The 16,966-nt window shown below is 38.6% G+C and overlaps 1 protein-coding gene across 1 annotated transcript in view; it reads right to left on the bottom strand.

The window, feature by feature from the left end:
• cdh13 (cadherin 13, H-cadherin (heart)) overlaps window positions 1–16,966 on the bottom strand; it is a 413,334-nt gene that overhangs the window by 226,683 nt on the left and 169,685 nt on the right. The window contains exon 5 of the mRNA XM_088939282.1: window positions 16,501–16,653. Coding sequence (XP_088795408.1) covers window positions 16,501–16,653 — 153 coding nt within the window. The remainder of the gene's footprint in view (window positions 1–16,500; window positions 16,654–16,966) is intronic.

Raw genomic sequence — 16,966 nt, 5'->3', positions numbered from 1 at the left:
AAGGCAATATTTTTAATCAAAACATGAATGCTCAAACCTGGTGTAGGAAGTGAAATATTGGTAGGAATTGCACAGAAAACTCCTATTAAAATTTATTGATTGTATACACTGTCTTGCAACAATATTTAGATCATTTCTATGGTGTCCCGTTTTGCGATCAGTTACACATTCAGGTCAACTGTTTCTTCGGGGTTTTTCAAGGAATAAACAGAATTATTAGTGTTAATTAATATTGTTTGTGTTTTTAATATACATTTATCTTGTGATACCCAAGGTCAAATGTGATACCCAATTTTCTTATAAGGAACAGAGTATAGTAAGAAGGAAAAGCATGATTCTGTCAGATAAAGACCATGGTTATCAGGCATGGAGGTGCAAAAACCTGTACAACAAACAACTTGGAATTAGCTGTTGATGTTTAACGCAGTGTACCTTAATTGTGAACATTTATAAACATCAGAAGGTATCTGGGTGGCAAGTACAATGACTGCTGATTGTTTTACATTGTGAATATTTTTTAGTTGGAGCATTTAGGCTTTAAATCAAGTTATAAGCTTAAAACTGTTTATGCATCACTTTGTAATTTCACAAAATGGAGCACCATAGCAAGGCTCTGAATACCTTTGCAAGGCACCCTACAGTATGTGACCATTTTAGCTTTTTATTTTCATTTTAATGACATTTAACTTCTTTCACCCATACAAGTGTTCTGTTATAGCATTTCAATTTTGATTAAAAATATACACTTTAAAAAATACTGTTGGCAATTCAACAAAATGGGACATAATTGAAAGGGAATTACCACTTTTACAAGGCACTGTATATAACTACTGTACAAGGCACTTTGTGCAACTACTGTACATTATTAGAATGTACTAACTACCACAAAATCTAAAGGCGGTACCCAAAGGATTCTGAAATTTTCACAACATGAAACTTGGTTCACCCATCGATCAATCAGCACTCATTATATTTGCCACAGACATGTCTTCAGATGTTAATACATAATCACAATTACGGCTTTAATGGTCAGTAGATAATCCCAGGTTGGAGATGTACAGTTATTTACAGCTACAGCCTAATGGACTTCCTGCAGTTATCAGAATCGTGTCTCTACTTCTTAGATGAGATCAGACCACTTTATTGGCCCTATACAATTTGTTGCATTAGGAATTCGTCCTTTCGCAGACCCCAGCTTGCTCTCCATGAGACACACAGACAGGGAGAGAAGCTGGGGGTCAGAGCGCAGGGTCAGCCATTGTACAGCGCCCCTGGAGCAGCTGGGGTGAAGGGCCTTGCTCAGGAGTAGGATTCCTCCGGGAACCTTCCAGCCACAGGCGCAGATCCTGAGCCACAGAGCCACCGCTCCACCCTTATTACATCCTTTATCCTTTTTTAGTGTAGGAGGAAACCAGAGCACCTGGAGAAATCCCACACAAACACGGGGAGAACATACAAACTCCATGCAGAGGTCTGGAATTGAACCCAGGGCCCCAGCTCTGGCGTTACTGCAAGGCAGCAATACCAACCGCTGCACATTTTCATGCTACCTGTATTAGAACATGTGGATTCTTGTCTTATGATTCATCAATGCTCAGAACTTCAGGACGACTTTAATATTCATGCGAGTTCTTGAAACTTGAATTATTTAGCAAGCTTTGTGGAATAATTATGTCCTGTGCACTTTGAAAATATTAACACCTGTAACTTCCAAGAACTGGTATTATAACAGTGTTTACTTGGCACAGCTGCTGTTTCATGCATGTTTTAACAGGAGGTCCCACAAGTAGGGTGGAAAACCTTACCTGCAGGAAGCCATCTGTCTTCTTTTACCCTGAAGCAGATTGAAGAGCTTTGTCCCTGTGAGAAACCCAGTAACATCACACAAAGTGTGCCCAGGGGTGTGGGGGACAGCATCTATATAATCTGACATCACCGCCTTAACATTCAAATAATGTTTTCATCTTTAAAAAAATCTTGATCACATTCAAGCTATCAAAAGTAATTTCTGCAGAGTTAGGAAATTACCAATTTCATGCATTTTCTTCACTATTTGCTGCATGACTGAAACACATTTGTGCCGACTTTATGACTTGTTGTGTGCCATTTCATTAACATCTAATTAGCTCTAATTTCCCTGTAATTAAACCTAATTAGAAAATAATGTTTGACATCGCAGACAGCTAAATGCAAACACCACAATCGGTGCTGAAAAGAATCTGGATTCTTTCGCCTGTGTTTTGTTTTCTGTTAAAACTGGTTACAGTGCCTTTCATCATACTTTCTTTCCTTTAAAGGAGCACAAAGCTGTGCTCTCCATACTGGACATAACCCATTAAACGATAGTACTGCAGCCTGCATTGACTATCTCTTTTTATACAGCATTATTTAAATTGCAAATTGCTTTGACCTTGAAAACATGCTTAACACTGCATACTTGTAAGCTCTGTTGTTGCTTATTAGATAAAGGTAGCCAGTAAACAAGAATCCTGTCAGAGACCTTCCATGTGTTTGTGAACAGTGCATCAGATAATGCAGACTTGTCTCACCAAGCAAAACTACTTAAAGGGTGTATCTACATTATAAATTGACGTTTGAAAAAATAATTTCCTTGAATCTATCTAAAGCACACAATGCCATTATGCCAGTAACAGCCTTTCCATTTTAAACTTTGAATGTAAACATGATGTATTCCTTTGTTTCAGTGCTGTCTTTTGAAATTATGCTCAATTTTCTTAAATGTGGCATGTTAATATAGCTCATCCTGAAAAACTAATGTGTCAAATGATACCCATTTAAAAATGCTCTGTATAGAATCACTACACCTAATGATAAGGAATACTGCACTCATCTCCAGACAATGACATGGAAATTAGGGTGTTGATAGGTTTGTTTGAGACAGAGCTTTCAAAAGACATTAGTCTGAAATTTTAACAGGCAAAGCTAGCATTGTTGTATAACACTTTTCAAGTTTGCAAAGTATTACTTCTTCAAATAGAACTGAAACTGGTGAAGACTATGCATTAAAGCGTATCAAGTGCAATGTTAAACAATAAACCTAAGAAATAACTAATTAAATTGCTTCTATTTTTTCTCAGAGGTGAATTCATCATTTGAATCAATTTATCGCTTTACATTTAAAATTCTTTCAGGTTAGGTTAGTACTGTATATGCATAGAAGAACGGTTAATCAACCATTACAAATATGAAATGTTATTTTTACATCATAAAGAATTAAAAGTGCCGTGCAAATGAATATATTTATATATCATTTTCTTTTCCAACTTTGGCCTCAAAAACTACACCATAAACTTGTATTCATTATTGGAAACAGACACTAATTTTAGTAATTAAAGTTACTACAGAAAGTAATAGGTACAGTATGTGGGGAAAATGCTGTCAAATGCTAGAAGTTGATTCACCAGGATATTTCTGGGAAAAAATTAAAACATCTAGTCTTGAACTCTCTTGACTCGTCTGGTATCTGGAAGATCTTTTTTTAACTTTGTTGCAGAACCTCATTTCTTTGCTACTTCTGTGAAGGGAAAAATGCTCAAATGCAAGAACAGATACAGTATATACAGGTATGTAAAGCAACTGGAATCTAAAAATATGTTGTCCAGAGAACAAAGTGGAAAAGAATTTGTATACACAGTATGTGGGTAGCATCGGAATTGTACTTTATGAAGCTCAGTACATTCTCTTTTCTACTCAAGCTGCAGTACAAGCCTGAGATAAAGGCACTGTGTGGTGTGTCGAGACTTTGATCCCTATACAGTATGTAAAAAAAGTGATGAGTCCTACAATACATGCCAATCAGTTTAGAAGTCATCGGAAAGAAAGGGAAACTGTTTCAACGATTGCAGGCATACAATTTGATACAGTCTTCCAAGCAACATTACTATGCCTTTTGTCTGTATTGAAGGAGACAGCCTGATGTTATCTTACATTAGCACTGAGAACCTTTGTCCCAGGACCCCCCACCATATCCCTCTTTGCAAGGGTGTCGAAAAAAGACTTGATGATAATGATCTTTTTCAGACCTGGGATCACTTAACACAAGAAACCCTCACAAACTTACCTTTTCCGCTTTAAAGAATTACTAGGTCTTGAAATTGACATGAAATTGTGCTGTCTTGCTTTTATTGGAGGCAGGCTGGTGCTTAAATTATGGCTTCTCATAGATCTCGATCGATAAGGTTGTCCACCCTTTCAGTTTCACAGGCATATCTCTAAGTCAGCTTGCAAAGTTTTTAAAAGTAGTTTTAAAGAGTTTATGGTTTACCACAACCTCTATATCAAATCACCAGGAGAATACTTTTTTATTTATGGTTCAAATATAATTCTGTTTTCAGGACACATCAATACCATCCCATTGTCTCTGTTCTCCATCTTCAGATTCATTTTAATGGCAGTTTGTGTTTTGTTTAGTTCATGCACTATACTCTTAAAGTTTGAACTGCCAGTTTCAAAACTGAAAGAACAGCTTGTGTCTGCTGAGCAATTAGTTATTGTATTCAATTATTTTTACACATGGTGCTGATTAATATCTAGAACTTGCTTGTAAAGAAGGGGCCATTTGTAATAATGTTGCCCTAAAGCAAAGGAATGACTGTAGATGTGCTATAAAGCACATGGTTAGGACCTATGAAGCTAAGAAACACTTACCTGTATACTGTACCATGTACTAAATAACTGTATAAACTGCATAAAGAAAAGAAAAAACATTTCAGCTGTGGAGCCTTCTTTGGGTGTCTATAATTTTGAGCTGCTGTAGTTTCAAGAACAAGGACAGTGATTGAAGAAGGCAAAAGAGATCCTGTAAAAAATGTTGCTTGAATTCTCAATCCCCAGAGTATAACTGCAACTGGGACAAGGACCCTCAATGAGAAGCCTGTCCACTTTTTTATAGTCTCTCGCTGGGCCTGAGGTGCAGTTAATAAGTGGAGAAAGAAAAGCAGACCCAGAGGTAGAGTACCAAGAGTTTGACAAAGTACTATTACTGATAATCACTGTAGTTAACTCCCCATAATTTTCCAAAGGGGTGCCATATACTGTTGAAAAAAAAAGAGTTGACTTAAGTCAATTTCTTTTAGGTATGGTAACATGATATCTTCTAATGTTTTCTCTGTTCCAGGCTGAAAAGATTCACTCCCTTTAATCTATCCTCATCATTCAAGAAAAAGCTTGATGAGTTTCTTTGATCAATAATCATCTAGCAACCGAAAGGGTAAGACAGACTGAATGCCCTCTTGTTTCATCTTTTTCATCCTCTGCACTTAACATGGGTTTTCAGAATAGTTAGCTTGTCTCTGAGGCTTGGCATCTCCGTCATGTAATTTCTGTTGGTGTTTCTTTCTAAAACTAATGCAGCTGATGAACTCAAGCCATTGCTTATGAAAGAATCCAGATTAAAATATTTTTCCTCTTAAATGCAGGGGCTTGGTCACGCTGTATTATTGTAAAAAAAACACCATTCTTTTTATATGGATTTATGAATAAAACAATGAATAATAGTAGGATAATACCTTTTCTTTATTTGAAGTTATCTTTTTTTGCACAATTACGCAAACATCCTCTTCATTTATTTAACCCATCGAGTAATCCTTCTTTTTTAAAGTTAGTCATGGCAGCTTGTTTTAAAGACTGAAGCAGTGGAACCAAGTGAAAAAAACAAACAGAGGCACAGCTCTTTTGAGTTTTATTCCCATCTTAATGCCAAATCCCTGTAATCTTCGAAGCAGTCTGTTTAAAAGAGGAAGCTAGCTTAGATAAGTCTACAAGAATGAATTTATATTATTCATATGGCATTTACTTTTCCTGCCCTTCTCCTACTGTTTCATGACATTTGTGGTGTGCTTTGTTTTGTCTATCTAGATTTTTTTATCCAGTTAATTACCATTTTCGACTTCAAAGAGAAAACAGAAACATAAATCAGCACTGGGTCTTTGCAATAGGTGTTTTTCTCCTGTAAGACAACAATATCACAAGTGGCAATTTGCAATACAATAGCATATATTCATTGTTCCTCTACAGGATAAAGAGCCCATTTAACTGTCCACTATTGCTTTCTTCGAACCACCCCAGAATCTTTGGCTACAAAACAGCGACAAAAAACAGAAACCTACTCTATGGTTTGCACAATTTGATCATGTGTGCGGAAAAGTATAATATGCCAATTATAAGAAACCAAACATAGTGGATTTTTAAGAGGGTGTGGCATGAAACTAGGTCTGTTGATTAAACTGTGTGGAGTGTAACCCCTGTTTAGGTTGTATTCTGTATTGCTGTAATAGACTGCATTATAAATGATCTTCCTTGTAAATCTGTCACTGTTTTTTCAACAGCTCTGCTACACCAGTATCAGCAAACAATTGAAATTGCTACAAAACCAAATAATAATTAAGGTTTGTCACCACCGTTCCATTTACCACCAAGTAAGCTCAACTTTTCAAGAACTCTGAGTTGTCTAACCATGTTTTCTCTTTCGCTCAGCATCACTGTTAGAGGAATTGCACTCGATGCTCATTACAGCACAACAAGGATTTCAGCTGACTTATGATTACAGAAACGGGGAGGAAAAGATGAGGAAAGACAAAACCTGGAAGCTTTTGTTTGACTTCTCTTGGCAGACTACCTCTCGCTCTTCATGCATTTAAATTTAGCTTGGTGTTAAAGAGAACATTGTGCGCTTCAGGCTCACCTTTGGATTTTCTTGAGGGGATTTAGGAATTAGAGCGCTTATCCGTGCACAGCAGCTCTCATTTTGCCCTTCCTTTGAGATTCCAGGGATTTCAAAGTAGGAAAAAAAAATCTGCACCACATGCCGAATTAGTGAAAACCACCAGTTGGGATTAAGTTTCTGCTGTGTTTACCTGGCCTGTATATCTTTAAAAGACCAGAAGATGGGTCAGGATAGTGTTCACTTGAAAACCTCTCTAGAGCACAGACTCAAAGACAAGTTTTTATTTTGATTTGGTTCTTGAAGACTTTACTCCATGCATGTATTACAGTAAGGAGCACAGCCAGTTTTCTCCATGTGTTGGTTGTTTTTCAAAACCGGAGTTTGGAAAACTACTTGACTCTGCCTTTTCTAAACCTTAGAAGATCAAATATCTGCAAGCTGCTTATTATGGTACTTAGAATTGCAGAAATACTTTCAAGCTCAACTTTAAACATACCTAACACATATTATTAAGAATGTAAAGTATTGGATTACTAAATTCATTATTCATTCAAGATTCTTGCTCTTTTAAAGAGCTGATTCTTAATATTCAATTGATTAGCCTTTCAATAATCTTCAAAGGCACATATTGACTGCGAAATAAATGCATGTTTAAATAAAAGGCTTCTGAAACCCCCATATATTTAAATTTAATACAGAAATGTATTTCATATAAGTAATAAAAATGTAATACAAATGAAAGCCAAGAACGTGCTGTTCTGTAGTCACATTCAGAGCCAATTGTCTGTAAACCTTGGCAAACGGTAAAACGAATAATCTTTCAGAAGTAATTTAAATTTCTGAAAAACTGCCGAGGCTGAAGTACTTGAAGTTCTTGCCTTAATACATCTTTTCTTCTGCTCCAAGCGTCACTGTGGTGTAACGTGGGAATGTTGTTTCAATAGGCAGCTTGCTCTCATTACTGGTTTTGTGTCCTTTAACTATTTAATACAAAATCTTGTCCGATGAGCAAATATTCTCCTCACTTAAACCTCATTAATAGCTCCACCAACTGTGGTAAGCGGACCTTTGAAGACTGTGGTGCTTCTAAGGTTTAGTTCAATGGACAGTTGTCTCAAGCTTAAAGAGATTACTACAAAAAAACATTAACCTTTCACTAAGCTTCTTGTTTGCAGAATCAAAAATGTCACAAGTCACTTTGAAACAGCTTGAGTACTGTGTTATTATTCAAAATATGTTCAATGTAAAGAGAATGCCAGTCCAGTATGAGGGTATTATTCTGTGTGCTTTTTTTTCTTAAAATACAGCATCTCCAAGCTCTGTCCTTGCCAGTGGTCCACTATAGTGTCTTACTGGGAAGTACCCAATAGTTTACACACATTAAGAAGAAACGAAAATAGACTGGAAATAACTGATTTTTCACAAAATCTCACTCGTGGACTGAGGAGAAACAGTTCCTGCTGTCTGTAACTTTTTAATGCTTGTCCCATGCCTCCCCTTCTGTTTGCACAATTCTCTGTTGCTCCCATGTTGTTATTGTTTATGCTTATTAAATATCCTAGAAATATCAGTTTGTTGGAAAACGTACAGACCTGAATGCAAGAAAATATCCTGGTGAGGTTTTATCAATGTCAGTCCCATTGCCAGTGCTTTCCCAGCAAGCAGAAAGGCAGGTTTCTATTGAAAATGGATGAAGTATCCTCGCTGCCAGAAAGCCTGATGAAGTCTGTTCGGAGATTGTTTATAGTGCAATTTGTCGCCAAACAAGGCCAGTAACAATTTAAACAGAAAACAACTACAGAACATTATGCAGAATTCATAATGCAATACATGGAGAAAAACAGATGTCAGGAAAACTAAGGCAAGGGAAACTACTCCTCAAACATGAAATTGCTGTATTTTAAGCATTAAGTAATAAGGGGGTGTAAAATCACAGTGATGGTGAATAAGCAAATAAAAACATGAACATTTTATCTTTTGATGTAGTCTGGAGTACATACGGCATATACAGAACTGTTGAATAAAATAATAAATAAAGCTTTTTTTTCCCACAGAAAGTATAGATACCAGAATAAGTATAAAGGTCTTGAGGAATTATTTTCAGTTATCAATCTGCTTCATGCTTTGAATTTAAATCACACTGTACAAATTAAAGTGTCTCAATCAGCTCTTATGGAACACAGAACACGATGCCAATAAGTAATCTAAAAATGTCTAAATACTTGACTAACTAGACAATAAATAAATGTTCAAGCAACCCTGGTTACAGTATATAAACTGAAAACTCAATAAAGCAAATAATTCTCTAATTCTAAACGTACAGTAAAACCATTTTGCAATATACTAGAAATCCATACTTTTGAACCTATTTTTTCCTTCATGTCTTCCATTTTCAACTGAACTTCAACTTCAGATTTCAATGAGAACTTACAGTGATCCCAAAAGTAATCTATTAAACTGTAAAACCAATATAAAAGAGGCAAATCTAGTGCTACACATATCAAAACTATCACCCTGGTAGTGGATGACAAACGACAAATTAATGTTCTATTGAATCAGAACACGTACTGTATAACTGGCATTTAAATATTTTTTTACATTTAATGAATGAGTGGAAAACATGGCTACAAATACAAAGTAAACTATTTATGCCTGCCACATGATATCTGTACCACTCGACATTATCACTGTTTATTTACAGTCATGTGACATCCCTTTAAACTTGCCATTAGCCAATTCTGTTTCCCAGTTAGAAACACTGAACATTTGCTAATTACAAATCAGAGCAAACTGCCTTTTACTTCACATTCGCTGATTAATTTGTCTCTCATCAGCCCCTCAAGCACTTTACAGGTGATCAGATCATTAACCCTTGGTCTCCTTTAACACACATTTCACTCCTTCAGAACTTCACATATTTCGTCTTCAGTGCATTAAGTTTGCAGCATTATTGTCATCAGCAGTTAAATGAAACATCCCGATTATTTCTCTTTTCAACAGATAAACAGTCTTTATAAATCAGAAGTAGAATGTTTAAAATCATTACAGCAGGCAATAAAACCTGCCTGAGCTCAGAGGATAATGAATTATTTTCACTACATGTGGATCCAGTAAAGACTCAATGAAATTTAACACTCATTTAAGGAAAGCTCAATCAAGGTTGTGTTGGCACTGCACTAGTAGCAGCAGCTTGCATCTCGAGAAAAATGAATACAGATATCAAATTCAATTTCATTTTAAAACAATGTTCATGTTACAAAAAGTCATGTCAGGGTTGGCTAGGAAAACTTTACAAGAACCGGAACTAATGTCTATTAAGTTCTTTTGTGTAATATAGTACCTTAATTAATTTAAAAGAGGCAACAATGAACTTAGGAAATTAATTTTTCTTGTGACTGGCAAATCATCCTTACAATTGAATTCTGTCTTCGACATTCAGGTCCATAAGCAGTCCTACCACATTTCAATCTAATGCCAGGAGAAAAATGTCAAATTAATAAAGAGCGCCAGAAGTCACAAAAACGTTTTGAGTTAAACCATGGTTCTTAAAGATGGTGTATTCATTTATGTATTATGTTGGATTTTTGGTTTTCTTTTGTCTAAGCTCAATCTTTAGACTAGTCATAGGCAAAGAAAGGTACCTTTTAAATTAATTTGTTAGTATTATAAAATGCTTTTTTGCAGTTGCCTTCTGGCTGTAGTGGGCAAAGATAAAAACCAGTGGTTTATTTTACTCTCTGATGCACACAGCATGTTTGCTGTGACAAAATAATTGCTGCAGGATGCCTAAAAAGTTAAGAAAAAAGTAAAGTAAAGAAAGGAGTTAATTTAATTCTAAAAAAGTATCCACAAATGAATGGGTTATTGACAACCCTAGGGGTAGAGGACTATGCTGTTTTGTCAATGTTGTCGACAAGCCTGTCAGGAGCCTGATGCCCTATAGGGTTGGCGTGCCTCTTACGCTTCAGCTTCTCATCCCTCACACAGGTAAATGAGTAATCTCTGTCTTCTAGAGCATGTAATTAGTTCCACTGACTGATCCACACCCTGCTCCCAGACAGAAGGTGAAAGATATTCTGAAAGCGCTGCCTTGCCTCTGGAGCAGATTCCAGTGTTTCCATATCTCCAGCACACAAGCAAGGTGTTTCTTTTTGATAGTTCAGAGCGGGGGTGTCCAGTCCTGATCCCGAGGGGGGTGGTGTCTCTGCAGGTTTTCTCTGTAAATCACCAGCACCTGAAGAGCTGGGGCAAACTGCCCAATCAATAACGCGATGGTTCTGGATGTTAGGATCTGAGCAGGAATGAAAACTTAAACTGTTGAAACACAGGCCCCCCAGGACGAGCACTGGAAACCCCTCTATTCTTTCTCCCCAGCTATTCTTTCTCCCCAGAACTTTTCAGTTTCAAACAGTCAATTCACCCCCTCCCCCCAGTCTTGAGAGACAGAACAGTGTTTACCTGGGCTGTACAGTATATCTGTATACCTGTTTTTTTTTCCTTCAGTTATTTGTGTCCCATATTTGGTTTGTGAGTCTCCCTGGCTTTCCAGCTTGACACCTCAACACTGTGCTCAACACTCTCAAGCTAATTTTAAGCTTCTGCTAACAGGAGAACTGCCTTTTCTGTTCATCTAAACTACGTTTTACTAAAATGTTCAAACTGCTATGGCTGCGTACTCTTCAGCGCCGGACTCTCACGGCACACCTCTCCCAGGTCCTCTCTTCCTTCCATGGGAATCACACCTTGGAGCTGATGGCCTTCAGCCTCTGATGAGGACCAGCGACCGAGCACTCTGTGCCCCGAGGGCGCGTTGTAGACATGATTGAAACAACACACTGTTCTGAACAACTGCGCGTCTGTCGCGGCTCTGGGGTGCTGGGTCAGGCCTTGCTGGAACAGCCTCTCCCACTGCCCTGTCAAAGTGATTTCACTCACCCCCCCCCCCCCCCCACCACACCCCGTGCATGGGGTTAGTGGTCCACTGCACTCGAGGCACACGCTCACCACTGGCTCTGCTCCTGGGTGATTTTCTGTCTGACTCCCGTGCTGCAGCCACTCTTTTTCAGATCGCAGCGCCTGGGTTTGAATGGTCCCTTGAGACACTTGGTGGCTGCCCGAGTTTCACAAAGACAATGACAAAACTCCCTCTGGGTAAGAAATGACATACCATTCCCAGAAACAAAGTGAACCTCCTCTATTCCTCAAAGCTTCATACTCTGTTACCTGTTATTTTCCCTTAATGTCCATCACGTGGCAGCACTTCAGGTTGTCAGTAACAGGTTTTTAATTTATTGACAAAATGGCCGGAGAAAGCATGAGGTATAACATACAGGTATAAGCCTCCAGAACATCTTGACTAAGCTTCTAGGATATTTGTTCTGCTGCCAGAAGCTAAAATTAAATGGTGGAATATACTGTACAGGTTCTTCCAAATAACAGTTGCATTTTGTAAATGGCATAAAAAAGCTGCAGACTGCAAAATATAGAGCAGCCTCATTCAATTAGACTGCAGTGAGGGGAAAGATAAAATACATAAACTGCTCAGACAGGCTTGATACGTTGTCACATGGGATGTCAATTCTTCTTCTTTTCATTGTGGACACCTGCTTAGAAGGCTTTGAATGTTTCAGAGCAGCTTCTTATCTTTAACTCATAGATTTATACCAGAATGGGCAGAAGTGAAGACCTTGGCACCTCTAAAGCATTGACAATCTTAAGAGCATTCTTAGAGAAGCAAGAGACCACAGTACACTGCTGCTACTCAGTTTAACGAAGTATATTTTCATGCACCTGTAAATATTTACTGTAATTGTCAGAGAATTTGTGTTGTTGCCTATTTAATCGAGATCAATTTGGACGTTCACAATAACCACAAGTTTTGGACAAAGTGGTTCATTAAAGACAGAGTGCTATCACATTTGAAACTGCTGATATTAAATATCAACAGATTGCCTCTGGAAGCCAACAAAAACTACAGCAAGTATTGTAGATTAAGCTTCTTTGGTCATGACAACAAGCATATACAGTGTGGATAACCTGAGCTAGATTTGAGAGTTTTTGCCATGAGTTAAGTTAAGGACAAACTCCTTCCACTTGTTTATTGCAATCAGACCAAAGAATAGCAACCTGATACATTTCTGGGTTCAAAGAAATTTCCAATTTTCTCAGGCTAACAGTACTGAATCTTTTTCATCTTAAACAGAGAAGACTATGAGGCGACCTGACTCAGGTACTGAAAATCCACAAAGGCAAGACAAAGTCCTAACCCAAGGGACTTCTTCAATATCAATAGTATGTAGCAGAGGACACAAGTGCAAACAATGGCAAAAGCGCCTTTAAAACTATGAACAGAAGGCAATTCTTACACAAAGGGATTTGGACAAGCTGTTGTTGGAGATGGTGCTTTGGCTTCATTCAAGATACATTATGGCTACACGAGTTCTTTGAATCTATCAGCAGATGACACCCAAACAAGCTAAATAGATAGAATGGGATTCTCTAATTTGCCAACTTTCTTAAGCTCTTATGTATGACCTGTATATGTTTTGACTGCACAAAACCTCAGAAGATATCTGGACAAATCTGCAGTATAAATCCTTAGTGCTATTAAGATAAGCATTTTCTGTGCAATTTCTGTCTGTACTGTACATAATATAAAGTCACAGCTAAATTAAGAAAATTGAAGCTGGAAAAGCAATTGCAAACAAAAGTATCAGAAAATCATCAGTATCACAAAAAGTTTTGAAGGCATGTTCAGTTTATGTAGAATATGAACAGTTTATACTTAATAGGTTCCTACTGTATCTATCAGTTCAGATGAAGTCTAGTGGGACCTTTTTTTTCTTTTTAAAATTCAGGATCTCCAATTATCTTTTGTTATACCCATCTGATTTGGAATGGCCAATTATGTGTATTTCATATCTCGGCCTTGCAACCTCACAATGGGGAGATTGAGTAATTACAGGCAGACTCCTCTGACCCACCTGCCTCAGAGATACAGTGGTGTGAAAAAGTGTTTGCCCCCTTCCTGATTTCTTATTTTTTTGCATGTTTGTCACACTGAAATGTTTCAGATCATCAAACAAATTGAAATATTAGACAAAGATAACACAAGTAAACACAAAATGCAGTTTTTAAATGAAGGTTTTTATTATTAAGGGAAAAAAAAATCCAAACCTACACGGCCCTGTGTGAAAAAGTGATTGCCCCCTAAACCTAATAACTGGTTGGGCCACCCTTAGAAGCAACAACTGCAATCAAGCGTTTGCGATAACTGGCAATGAGTCTTTTACAGCGCTGTGGAGGAATTTTGGCCCACTCATCTTTGCAGAATTGTTGTAATTCAGCCACATTGGAGGGTTTTTGAGCCTTAACCGCTTTTTTAAGGTCATGCCACAACATCTCAATCGGATTCAGGTCAGGACTTTGACTAGGCCCCTCCAAAGTCTTTATTTTGTTTTTCTTAAGCCATTCAGAGGTGGACTTGCTGGTGTGTTTTGGATCATTGTCCTGCTGCAGAACCCAAGTGCGCTTCAGCTTGAGGTCACGAACAGATGGCCAGACATTCTCCTTCAGGATTTTTTGGTAGACAGCAGAATTCATGGTTCCATTTACCACAGCAAGTCTTCCAGGTCCTGAAGCAGCAAAACAGCCCCAGACCATCACACTACCACCACCATATTTTACTGTTGGTATGATGTTCCTTTTCTGAAATGCTGTGTTACTTTTACGCCAGATGTAATGGGACACACACCTTCCAAAAAGTTCAACTTTTGTCTCGTCAGTCAACAGAGTATTTTCCCAAAAGTCTTGGGGATCATCAAGATGTTTTCTGGCAAAACTGAGACGAGCCTTTATGTTCTTTTTGCTCAGCAGTGGTTTTCGTCTTGGAACTCTGCCATGCAGGCCATTTTTGCCCAGTCTCTTTCTTATGGTGGAGTCATGAACACTGACCTTAACTGAGGCAAGTGATGCCTGCAGTTCTTTGGATGTTGTTGTGGGGTTTTTTGTAACCTCTTGGATGAGTCGTCGTGGCGCTCTTGGGGTAATTTTGGTCGGCCGGCCACTCCTGGGAAGGTTCACCACTGTTCCATGTTTTCACCATTTGTGGATAATGGCTCTCACTGTGGTTCGCTGGAGTCCCAAAGCTTTAGAAATGGCTTTATAACCTTTTCCAGACTGATAAATCTCAATTACTCTGTTTCTCATTTGTTCCTGAATTTGTTTGGATTGCAGCATGATGTCTAGCTTTTGAGGATCTTTTGGTCTACTTCACTTTGTCAGGCAGGTCCTATTTAAGTGATTTCTTGATTGAGAACAGGTGTGGCAGTAATCAGGCCTGGGTGTGGCTAGAGAAATTGAACTCAGCTTTCCAAAGATGTGATAAACCACAGTTGATTTATGTTTTAATGGGGGGGGCAATCACTTTTTCACACAGGGCCATGTAGGTTTGGATTTTTTTTTCCCTTAATAATAAAAACCTTCATTTAAAAACTGCATTTTGTGTTTACTTGTATTATCTTTGTCTAATATTTCAATTTGTTTGATGATCTGAAACATTTCAGTGTGACAAACATGCAAAAAAATAAGAAATCAGGAAGGGGCAAACACTTTTTCACACCACTGTATACTGTACATCTTTTAATCAGTCACATATGATACAGCCCCTTTGCTGAGGTCCAGCGCCCACTGGAGGAGAGACGTGCCCTTCAGGAGGTCCCCAGGTGGAGCTGTGTCACTGGGATCTGTGAGATTCAGAGCCGAGTAACCCCACCCACCCTACCCTCAGTGGTGCCCAGCTGTGTGGGGAATCCTGGTCACACCTGGCCAGTAACATGCCCTGTGTGATCACACCGCCGTGTTAGCAGAACTTTCACAGACTCTTATTGGTACTAACCTCGGACCCCCTCATGATGACTTAAGCAAGCCAGTCCAGGACTATTACGAGATTAGATCTACGCATGGATGTTTGCATTGAAAAGCCTTGAGAGTACAGTACTCTGTCATTTATCATGCCATTTTAGTTCTGAAAATATTTTCTATATACTTCTAGAAATCATGTAATTATAAATGGCTTCTAATCAATAATCTGACATTACTTTTCCATGCAGTTTGTCTAAAATGACGTTTCATGAAGTTTAAGGGTACCAATGCGTTCTGTGACTGTTCCATGATAGTAGCATTACCACCTTTTATAGTGACCACGTCAGATCTCGGAAGCTAAGCAAGGCTGGGACCGCTAAGGAAAACAAGTGGTTTGGTGGACCACTAGGTGGCAGTCTTCCCTCAGGACGATACCAATGCCTCAGTAATGTGTCCAGGAATACAGTTCTATAACATCCACCTTCCTTCTCATCAGACCTTAAACAGAGGTGCTTTATCATTGATGATCCCACAGCATTGCTAATAGAGTAGGGGTGTTAACTCCATTGTCTTGGCTAAATTCCACGATAGGTTTACACAGTCTGGTCAACCTAAAAGCTACCCTTAATTGAAATGTTAAAGCTGATCTGTAGTATCCAGTGGGGCTGCTGGCAAACAATGGCTGCCATGCTTATACTAACATCACACCACAACAAGGCCGGGCGCAACATGTGATAAGATGAACAACATTAATGCACCTTCTGGGGTGAAAATGCATTGCTGTGTAAAGTGCACACAGTAGTGGATGTGGTGTTACATATTTTAGGGAAATGAACTGAGAGTGACAGACACACTTGCTATGCCCTGCCACAGAAAGTCGACTCTGTATAAGGGGAGAAGACAGCATGTTGCGCCGCTTTAGTGCTCAGGGCAGGGGGATATACAGTACTCACATGGTAGGTGGCGATCCTTTCACGGTCCAGGGGATGGCTGACGTACACTTCGCCCGTGTGCCGGCTGATGCTGAAAACTCCCTTGGGGTCTTGATCGGCTCCTTTTCCGGTCAGCCGGAAGATGTTGGCTTCCTGCGGATCGCTGGATATTACCTGGGGACATTGCAATGCCAATCAGCATGGGATTGAATCCCAACCACTTGCTTTATTTGAATCAGTTCTCAATGTTCAGACGTATTTGATTTAAACATTGCAGCCAGCACATTACTCACATGAGACTAGCAAGTTTCGTTTTCGAGGGAGTCCCAGATGTGGCAGCGAGTTAAAAGTGTAAAGACAATCAAACAAATTACAGGCGGTTAGACACGTTTAAGCAAGACTTTCAACAATGCATTGTTAAACACAGCACTTCAAACTCTAAATGAAAAACGAAATGTCTGACAAAATTGCAGTGATTTTCTTTAGT

The sequence above is a fragment of the Atractosteus spatula genome, chromosome 21 (assembly GCF_055471065.1).
Source record: "Atractosteus spatula isolate fAtrSpa1 chromosome 21, fAtrSpa1.hap1, whole genome shotgun sequence".
In the NCBI taxonomy this organism is placed as follows: domain Eukaryota; kingdom Metazoa; phylum Chordata; class Actinopteri; order Semionotiformes; family Lepisosteidae; genus Atractosteus; species Atractosteus spatula.
The sequence above is the reverse complement of the archived record's forward strand: the minus strand, read 5'-3'. Positions and strand labels throughout refer to the sequence as shown.